This window comes from Urocampus carinirostris, chromosome 8 (assembly GCF_059441175.1).
Source record: "Urocampus carinirostris isolate Australia breed hairy pipefish chromosome 8, RoL_Ucar_1.0, whole genome shotgun sequence".
NCBI lineage: Eukaryota > Metazoa > Chordata > Actinopteri > Syngnathiformes > Syngnathidae > Urocampus > Urocampus carinirostris.
The window spans coordinates 1804017-1814838 of record NC_142356.1 but is presented as its reverse complement, the minus strand read 5'-3'; the positions used below and the strand labels follow the sequence as shown (position 1 = coordinate 1814838).

The 10822-nt window shown below is 40.2% G+C and overlaps 1 protein-coding gene across 1 annotated transcript; it reads right to left on the bottom strand.

Moving 5' to 3' along the window:
- Window positions 1-2417: 2417 nt before the first annotated feature.
- Window positions 2418-9655, bottom strand: snrpb2 (small nuclear ribonucleoprotein polypeptide B2). The gene is made up of 7 exons (XM_088342957.1): window positions 9496-9655; window positions 7335-7407; window positions 7092-7264; window positions 5794-5925; window positions 4612-4644; window positions 4440-4528; window positions 2418-2845 (listed from the first exon to the last, which is right to left on the bottom strand). The coding sequence occupies exons 2-7, from the start codon at window positions 7396-7398 to the stop codon at window positions 2686-2688; spliced, it is 651 nt and encodes a 216-aa protein (XP_088199083.1). The 5' UTR covers window positions 7399-7407; window positions 9496-9655; the 3' UTR covers window positions 2418-2685.
- Window positions 9656-10822: the final 1167 nt, after the last annotated feature.

The following is a 10822-nucleotide window of genomic DNA, read 5'->3' as shown; positions in this document are numbered from 1 at the left end:
TACTCACTATATTTTCAGAACAAAACTTAAATGTGTTTTTTTTTTCTACAAAACCCAATTCCAGTTTTGAAATAGATGCTTTTATTTTGGCACTATTTTCCACTTTAACGTCGTTTAGACCAGCGTTTTTCTTTCACCAGTGTGACATCGGACCTTGTCTACTATGCCGCAGAAAAGTAGCCAATTTTATTTTTACAACTAATAATGATGCTTGCTGTTTTCAATAAATTGGTTTTCTTCCAGTGGTCAGCCTGGTCACTTGAACATTCATCTATATTGGGAGGTGGAAGAAGATGGCTATGTATTTGAATATTTTTACGCTAATTGCTGTCACAGTCTTGTTCCACAGACAGACAGACAGATCATTTCTTCCTCATGCCATGAGGCTCTTAAACTCCACCCGGGGGAGTAAAAGCCCACCCCCACATTTGCACATTACCCTATTTTTAATCGCAGTGTGTATTTTTTCGTAGCATTATTTAAATACTCAATAGCGAAACGTTATATTTGATATTTATGTATTCTATATTTTATTATTTTATCTTTTAACACAAGTATACTGCTGGATGTGTGAATTTCCTTACGGGGATGACCTTTTTTATTTCATACAATACAATATATCTTTCTATCTGCCAGTGTGGTGGTACAGGGAAATATATTTGATAAGTAATTTTGTTTCAAGATGCCGTTTAATAGGACATTGCAACTCATGTCAACTAAAATCAAACCAACAAAATGATTCCACATCATTTTAGTTTTCGATGTCACTTTATTCAATGACAAAAATCCGAAAAATAGAGTAAAAACAAGAATTGCTTCATTGGCAGATTTGCTCATTTTATGTATTTTTTTGTTATTTTTATAGAAAAAAATAAATACGGTAAAATGGGTTTAAACAGGGTAATATGCAAAATGACCGAAAAACGATTGCCAAAATGCATCACCTCCAAAACCCAGTGAACTTTATACTGTCCACTGAGGCCATGTTCCAGTCTTAGCTTGAACAAATAAAAATAAAAGTAGATAGCAACTTTCTTCATCGCCGTGGGGAGATTCCCACTTCCAGCAGTATTCTTGTGTTGAAAAATAAAATCATAAAATAAAATAAAAAAAGAATAGATAAATACCCAATATAAACATCTTGATAATGAGTATTTAAATAGTGCTACAGAAAATACACTGTAATAAGAACAGGGTAATGTGCAAATGTAGGGGTGGGGTTTCATGTGGGCGTTTACTCCCCCGGGTGGAGTTAAAGAGCCTCATGGCACGAGGAAGAAATAGTCTCCTCAGTCTGTCCGTGGACCAAGACTGATAGCAGTCTGTCGCTGAAGCTGTTCTTCTGTTTGGAGATGAAGTAGAACATGAAGGGGTGTTGAGAATTAGCTTTTCAACATACGCTGCACCTTGATTTTTTAAATTAGAAAAAAAAGGTTGAAAAATACTCCTCTAGAACTGTGCTTCTCAAATTCCAGTTTTGAAATCCATCCGACGAAAGGCATGTTCCGTTTGAAGCAGATGTAGAATCAATTTTTATTTGGCCAAAAACACGATGACCAAGAAAAAACAGATCCACTTCAAGTACTGTATATACTTGCAGAACCCTACATCACATATAGAGTACTGCTTTCAAATTGCCACATCCTGAAAGAAGTTCTAGTAACGAACCAAGTGTACAGCTGCACATCAACAATTATTTCATCCTGTATTTACAGGCTTCTTGCAGGTTTTCATGTGCAAATTCAAGCACTTCAAGGACTCAACAAAGACTCGCAAAAATGGAGAAAATCGGAACTTTCCTTACCGTGTCATCGGGGTACTCGCGACAGTTTCGTCCGAGTTGTGCTTTTCGATCTCCGAAAGCGGCATCAGGTAAGTTTTCCTGCAGCCGACATTTTGTTTCTTTGCCACCGCTCAGGTTGGCAACGGTGGCCTTTCCTTTCTGGTTTTCGCCACGTGTCTTGCAATCCAGTACGATATTGTCCAGACAGCTCCCCGTCAGCATCCAGGGTTGCCGAAGGTTTCTTGTTTTTCTGGTCCACGTTTGCCCGGTAAGCTGTCTGGTAGCCGGCTAGCCTGCCCATCAATTTTTAAGCGGTTTCTTGTGGTCGGCTCCTGGTCATCGTGGCTGCTTACTGTGCGTTTTCGATCGACCGGCCTCATTTTGCCGCTATTTAGTCCTGATTCGCCTGCCGTGACCTGGCTGGTTGAGCCTCTGTTAGATGTGTATGTGTGATATTTTGGCTGTTGGGCATTTGTTGTACCGACACAACGCCTAGACATTCTCCACATAAATTAGCAAAACGTTGCACGTAACCTCTTTGTCTAACACAATCACCAATATGATAACTGCTTTGCTAAGGTGACGGTGTTTTTTAGGAAGTCAAAGACGAGACGTTTCTTCAAAATGCATCATCTCAGAAATAATTGGAATTTACCAATGACATACATATACATAAATGTTATGCAAAAATATATGTACTATTTTCTCACATGTTTTAGAATTTGGGGATCCCTTTGAAGACAATTGCTTAAGAAAAAAATTGACCCTCGGTTCCCACCGATAACAGCTTCAGAAGAAGTCAACTCAGAGTTTTGAAAAAAAGCAACATTTATAAAACAGGAAAATGGGGGGGGGGGGGGGGGGGGAGTCCATTGGGGGAAAAAAAAAAAAAAAAGCAAAACCTATTTTTTGGCAAAGGTGACCTTCATGGCGCAGGTAGCGGTGATGCGGAAGCCCTGCAGGGCGTCCTTGGCTACGGCCGCTTGCATCTCGCCCTCAAACTCGATGAAGGCGATGTCGTGCTTGCCCGGAACCAAACGCACCTCCTTGAAGCCGGGGAACCTGCGCACACGCGCAAAATAAGTCACCGCTTGCCTCCTTCATGGCCATCTACTTAGCGAAACAGCAGCCCTGCCTCCATGACGTTGCAATTCACGTATGTTCAAAGGCTTGATGAACATATATCAGTTATATCATGTTTTTGGGAGGGTTCTTGGCAGTTATAAAGACCCCGGTGTCCCTGACATTTGGCAATATTTTTTATCTAATGTAATGAAGGGGGAAAAACTGGGCTAGCCATATTGCATTTTCTTTGGGTTGTTTTTGTTGTTGCATGCACTCAAAAATTTGAGCGACATTTTTTTAGTAGATAGATGTCTAGATAGACAGATGTCTAGATGTCCATATAGATAGATGTCTAGATAGATAGATCTATTCAGGTCATTTGTTTTGGTTTGCCGAGTTATTTTCTCATTTTTGGGACGATTGTGGGCTGTTTAAGCAGTTACCTAGCTAAAGACACAGGAGGAGGCCTAGTACAACCCTATATATTTTCACGAAGATCGGTTCAGCTGTTCCGGAGCCGATTAATCACATACAAACACACAAATCAAGATTCATAAAGTAGTTTATATAGATCATTCATGTTTAGTTTATTGTATGTTATTTTTTATTTGAGTTTCATCTTAGTTTATACATCTATTTTTAGGGTGCATTTATAAGTATTTTTAGTATTTTATACAATACAGTATATACATTTGAAATACTTAGTTTAGTACCTTTTATATAAAATATTGGTTGCCACCAAAAAGGAATTTTCCATAGTTTTCTACACCAGTTTACAGCAAACTACAGATGACGCATTTTCCATGAAAAATAAAAAAATTAGAAAAAATAAAAATTCATCAACGCTAATTTATGTTTTGTCAATAAATTGTTCCTTGATTATTTATGGCGCAAAAGGTTTTAGATCAGGGGATGGTGTTCTAATAGTCTGCAGTTTGCAATAGTCTGTGCAGCCCTTAGAGAATCTTTGTGATTAAGGGCCAAACAAATAAACATAACTTAACTTTTCTTGGGGTTGTTTCTGGGTCCCTTTTTTTCCAGTCAATTTCTAATCGTTAATAGAGAGTTTTCAGGTCATTTGATTGTTTTCATTTATCTGGATGTTTGACAGACACTTGATCCCAGTGTCCCTAAAATCCTAACAGCTTTTGACATTTTTCATGACTTGAGGTTTTTATGATGTATTCTATTCAACAGGACATGTATTAAATATAATGCTGCCCCAAAAAAAGAATACTGAACTATCAATATGACATTTTGTAGTTATTTTCTGTTATCTTATTTTTTGTCGCCTCAGGCTACAGGTAAACGCATTCTTACGCCACATTTGTTTTCCAATAATGTCCACATGATGGGGACAAAGTCTGATCTGAAGTCAAAAAGCAGCATGTGTCCTGAATAAATAGTGAAAAGTACAGTACTTGTTTTTGCTAAACGCTTGAGCCCATAAATAGGATTTGTTTTTGGGTGTGTGTATAATTTAATAAATAAAGCTTTCTACTTTTCGGCTTTTGACGACGCAACCCTGTCAAAAAGCAGGGATTGCTTTACACACAAACTAAAGCGCATTGTGCACGCGTGCGCCACTTACTGGTTGAAGAGCATGGACAGCATAATCTCATTGGTCTCCTCGGGCAGGTTGCTGAGGAACAGGATGTAGTTGGGCGGGTTGTCGGGAACCTGTAGGACCAGCGCAGTTCATTAGCTTGTGTCCCAAAATCCGCATGCTAATTTAGCGTCGAGCTAACATAGCGTTGACTTACCTGCACTGCAGGAATGGGGACCCCGAGCGGAACCTGAACACAACAAACACAAACTCAACCTCTTGAAATGTGATGCAACATGATGCACAAAATGACTTAAAAGGGGTTTGGATTGTAAAACAAAAAAGAAACAAAATATCGAAATTTAAAAGAGGTAAAACTCTAGGGGAAAAAAAAAAAAAAAAAGAAACCAAGGAAGAAAATTAGAGGAAAAGAAAAGAGGGAAAAAAAGTGAGAAAAAAAAGACAGTTTTCGGGGGGGTTCTCTATGATCAATGTTGTGTCGCATTCAAATAATTTCCAAATTTATCGAGTCCGTCTTCTTGCAGACATTGTACTTCCACTAAAAAATGTAATTAAATACAGTTGTGTATCGTGCAACCGATTAAATAAAATCCCATAAATGTTAGAATTAAGAAAAAAAAACATCTCACGTAAAAGTTGTTCCAAAAACAACATTTGGGGTTGTACAAGCGTTCCAATAGTACATTAGTCGATTATTAAACGTAAAGAAAAGCGGGATCAAGGAAAATTAAAAAAACAAAGAAGGAAAGAAAGAAAAAGCAAGAAGTAGTGAGCTAAATTAAAAAACATAATAGCATGAGAGAAAATAGCAAAAAAAAGATTCAGGCTAAACAAAAGAAACAAGAAAAGAGTAATAAGAAAAAGCTGGTGGAAAAGGGGAAACAAGAAAAAAGCAATAAAAGGAAAAAAGCAATAAAAGCTCAATCAAAGGAAAAAGGGGGAAAAATGAAAAACAAACAAGTAAAAAGCTAAGAAAGAGAAGTTAACAGTCAATAAAACAGGAACAGAAAAAGGGAGGAAAAAACAGACAAAAAAGAAAAAACAAGCAAGAAAAAGTGAAACACGAAGAAAACGGATGAAAAAAAAGAGGAAAATGAGTAAAAAACAGGAACAGAAAAAGGAAAAAGATGAGAAAAAAAGAAGTAGAGCTAGAAAAAAATAACAAGAAAAACATTGAAAAAAGGGAAAAAAGCAGGATGAAAAATATGATTATAGGGGTCCCTTTTACCCCTAAATTAGCAAAAAAAAAATTGAAAAACATTGAAAATCCTAATGGAATTTATTTTTCACTCTACCGAGAACTTGGAACTCTTTTCAACCCGAAACCTTTACGAATAATAAGCGACGCAACCAGCGAGTGGACACCTAACTCACTCACCAATGCGCTTTTCTTGGCCAGGGCGGCAGCGTCCTGAGGCTTCTTCTTCTTCTCCTTTTTCTTCTCCCGGTCTCCGTGAGCCCCTTTCACCTTGGTGATCACTTCAGAATCCGTCTTGGCGTACTGGATCCTCTAGTGGGCGGGGAGAAAAAAGGTGGACGAGGCGCTAAGGTGGGCGTGCCTACGACTCTAGACACACCCTTGTGCCACCCGTGCATTTCAGACGCCCTTCTAGAGGAGTCATGAGTAGGGGTCGACCGAAAAACAGATATCCGTATTTGCACGGGCCGATTATCAAGTCTCGGAGGCGGCTGCTCGAGACCATCTTGCTCCTACGCCCCCATCCCTGCTACCTAGCCCACGCCTTTCGATTGGATAAGCGACCAGGGGCGGAGCCACTGAAGCAGGAACGATAATGTGAGAGCGGCAGCTTTGCTAACTCTCCCCGACACGTCCGTGCTAGAAAAGCGTGTGCGTTATTAAGAAAAAGCTTAGTGTACTTGTTTTAGGGAAGCACATTTAGGAGACTGCTTACTATAACATGAGTTTGCCAATCAAGCGTGTGCGTTTGTATTTGAGAGAAAGCATAAAAAGCACGCTACAGTAGAAGTGATTAGCTATTACCGTAACATGCGTTAGTTAATCTGGCTCTAAAACAGGAGTGCCCACACTTTTATTCGCCAGCTTGGTTGAAATCTCGAGCCACTATTTGTTTCAAGTTCATTTAAGTCAAGTTGGTTGTATTGACATTTTAATTTATTGTTTTATATATTATGAACACGGAGCCATTTGAGTTTTTACGTTGCTAAGTTCTTCATCCTCCACCGTTACGCACAATCCATAAAGCTATTATCAAATAAACCGTTCCATATTGCTCTTATATGCATTTCCTCAAATCTACTAGGGCTTCTCTGCCGTACAGCATGAATGTCATTCTGCTGGGGAAGGCAACGTGACGTCACGTGCAAAGGGTCGATACAGCACTTTTAGTAGAATATCGTTATCTGCATAAATGAATTTGGATTTGGCTCTAAAATGGCCAGATGCATTAAAAGACGGTCGTAGGGCGCCCTCTGTCGAAGCAAGGGGGTACTACAAGCACGCGCTCCTATTTCCATTGAATTGACGTGTTGAGAGACGCAGAAATCAATGATCCAAGTCGCGGACAACGCTATTAAAAGTCGAAGTCTAAACGATTTTATCGATTCGTTGTCGCAACCCTCATCCATACGGTATCCGATCTTTATGTAGTTGCCATCTCGAATGGTCATGTGACACAAAACAAAGGATTTGCTTACCATGGGCTTATTGTAGAAGGGGAAACCCTGGAGCTGGCGCAGGGCGTTGGTGGCGGCCGCCAGCTCCTTGAAGACCACAAAGGCCTGTCCTCGCATCTTCATGGTCTTCATGGCCACGATCTCCACGATTTGGCCGAATTGCGACAGGAGCGCGTAGAGAGAGCGCTTCAACTCTGAGGGAAAGGCACGTGTTTTTCAAACTTTTCTATGAAAAGAAAAAGCCCCAAAAGAGAGAGGGAGGACCTGGTTTCTTGACCCTGTCGTTGATGTTGTTGATGTAGATGGTGTGGTTGGGTCGGATGTCCATAATGGCCTCCTGCAAAGGACAAACGTCAGCACGCCAATCTCCGACATCATGTGAAGTAGAATTATCATCAATATCAACGTGGCGAAAGATAATTTGCAAAGAGATTAGACCTGGCACTCCAGGGTAGACATGTCAAATACTTTAAAAAGAAAAAGAAAATACGAAAGAGGAATTAAGCAAAAATATTTACTAGGGGTCGACCAATTATTAGGAATTCGACGAGTATCTGCAATATTATTATTTATTCGACGGGCCGATTATTTAGGCTCAGACACAGCAGAGCGTCTCTCCCTCGTTCCTCCCTTTTGTCTCACATGCCACCCACCCCGCGCCTTCTGATTGGATAAACGACCTGGGGGGGGGGGGAACCACTGAAGCCAGAATAAACTTTAGAGCATGGTAAATCAAGGGAGCTCTGCTAAATCCTGAGTGCCGACATGCCTGTGAGTCAAGGCCGCTGATAACATTGCTATTTTTAAAAGTCAGTGGTCCCGTTTTAGGAAGGCACATTCAAGAGGAGACAGATCTATTAGCTCTTATCATAACATGAGTTGGTCAATCAAGGGTGTGTGTTTGTGATTGAGAGAGAGCATGAAAAGCATGCTAAAGTGGAAGTGATTAGCTTTTACCATAACACAAGTTCATCAACCTGGCTCTAAAATAAGAGTGCCCACATTTAGATTCGCCAGCTCGGTTGAAATTTAAATGCACCTTGTTTTAAGTTCATTTAAGTCATGTTGGTTGTATAGACATTTTTATTTATTAAAGTCAATCAGGGAGCTTTTAAAGATTTTAGGTACCTTTTATTCCATGTTGCTGCTAAGCCATTTTTTTCCCTGCACTGTCAGTTTAAGTGAAGGCTTTTACATGTTCGTCATTTTGAAATTCTAATGTATTTACTGTAAAAGGTTTCAGAGTTTTATTTGAATATATACCAATAATTTTTAAGCTTTTGCAGCAAATTTCAACTCCAAATATCAGTTATCGGCCTCCTTAAAATAACAATAATCAGTATCGGTCCTGAAAAACCCATATCTGTCGATCCATCATTTTCATAATGTAGTGTTAGAGCAGTGGTTCTCAACCTGGGTTTGATCGAACCCTTAGGGTTCGGTCAGTCAGTCTCAGGGGTTTGGCGGAGCCTCTGCCGCGAAAGTGAAATGATCTGCATTTCTTTAGCGCTTTTCAAGTCAATAACTTCCCAAAGCGCTTTACAATGTGCTCCACATTTCCCAATAGCGGCCGTGCAGCCATGTAAGGCGCTAACCTGCTTATTGGGGGTATTAGGGGTTTAGTGTCTTACCCAAGGACACTTCGACATGTAACACGGACAAGCCGGGATTCGAACTGGGATCCCTGGATCCCAAGACGAGCGCTCTCCCTCCTGAGCTACTGCCGCCCCAAGTGGTCAGATAAATGTGCTTGCTAATGGAATTTAGCGGAACTCATTTCCTTTTTTAACCAAAAACTCTGCAGCTTTCAAAGTCAGCTCGCCAGAGGTTCCTCTCATCCTCTGGGAACAATGACAAGCTAATGCAATTTGGTCAGTTACAGCGTCAATCACCGCAAAAACACAAATAGACGACTATTCATGTCAGTGTTGCAATCCGGCACAAATTATTTTTGCTGTTACCGTTGATGATGGTCAAAAGCAGTGTGTTTGCGCACACGTTTTTGAGCATATTTACGCACATGCTGATTGTAATTTTAGTATATTGCCAAATCTGTTGCTTGTGAGGTGCAATAATTATAACAGGGTTCTATAACAAAACTACCTGCCTGTTCTGACTCGTATGGCAAATTCCAAAGTCTTTGATCTACAACTTATTTTTAAAGTTACAGAAGGAGTTACTTTCCCTGGTAACTAGTAACTTTACTATAGTTACTTTTTGAAAAAGGTTTGAGTAGTTATTACAAATTCCTTTTTTAAAAGTAACACGCCCAACAATGTAAAAACCGAGATAGAGTTGTAAGAATTTAAGGTTTATGTGTCAAAACAGCGTCCAAGTCCCAAATCCTCTCATTCAAACTAGCTTAGTGTTAGCCTAGCCGGTAAGCTTTTGTATTGAGACAGAAGGTCGCTGTTTTCAAACTCACCGCTTTCGCGACCCTCTTAGCGAATTAAAATGTCTTCGCTCCCGGTTGGCTCCAAAACACTTAAATGAGGGAAAAATGAAGACGAAATAGGAGAAAATGAACGCATGTAGTGCGTCTCTTCAGAATGCCGGACCGGAAGTGATCTAGTGGCGCCGTCTGCGCTTTGTGGAGCTTTTATTGCTCACTGCCACTTAGAGGGCAAAGGGGGAACTACAGTAACATTTAACTTTAACACCAATAACATTAACATTTTTCCGTTTTAATTATAATTATGTTGTAAACTTTGTGTCTTGATGGGATTGTACATGTGTTCGTAAAATTAGTCAAAACAGCATAGTTGTAGGCAGACTCACCCGGAGGACAGAGGGGGGACTACAAAACCTTCTGTGAAATAAACTCAATAGTCCAGGGGCTCGATAGGCTTCTACCATTTTTTTCGGTTTTGTTGTTTTCATTCAAATTACGTTTTGAACCTTTTGTGTCGGCAGCACGGCGGCGCAGTGGTTAGCGCTTGTGCGGCACAGTTCATGTCGTGGGTTCAAATCCAGCTCCAGACTTTCTGTGCGGAGTTTGTATGTTCTCCCCGTGCTTGCGTGGGTTTCCTCCGGGCACTCCGGTTTCCTCCCACATTCCAAAGACATGCATTTCAGGTGAATTGGCCGGTCCAAATTGTCCCTAGGTGTGAATGAGCGAATGAGTTGTCTGTCCCTGTGTGCCCTGCGATTGGCTGGCAACTAGTTCAGGGTGTCCCCTGCCCACTGCCCAATGATTGCTGGGATGGGCTCCAGCCCCCCGCGACCCTACTGAGGATAAGCGGTACGGCTAATGAGATGAGACCTTTTGTGTCTTAATTTGTCACTAAATTCGTTCCCGTCAGAAAAAAAGAGGGCACACATATTTGTAGTACCCAATCCGACCACAAGAGACGCCAACTCGAAAAAAGAGGGAAACTACAAGTGCCCTACAAACTAACTGAACGGACATTTACCATGATAAGCTTTTAACACATTTCCGTTTTTTACGTTTTCATTTAAATTGTACTTTCGAATGATTACGTGTTAATTTGATTGCAAATGAAGGGAGGGCTCAAATAATTGTAGTACCCAATCAGACCACAAGCGACGCCACCCTCAAGACAAAACGGAAACTACAAGTTCTTTGTGAAATAAAATCAATTAACCGGTACCAGAATAAGTATGTCATTCTTATCGTTTTTTTAGTTGTATTCACGTTATTTTGGCAACTTTTTATGTGTTCATTAGAATTTATATTTGTAGTTGAAACGAAAGGAGAAGAAAAATAGTTGCAGTACTCATTCTGACCACAA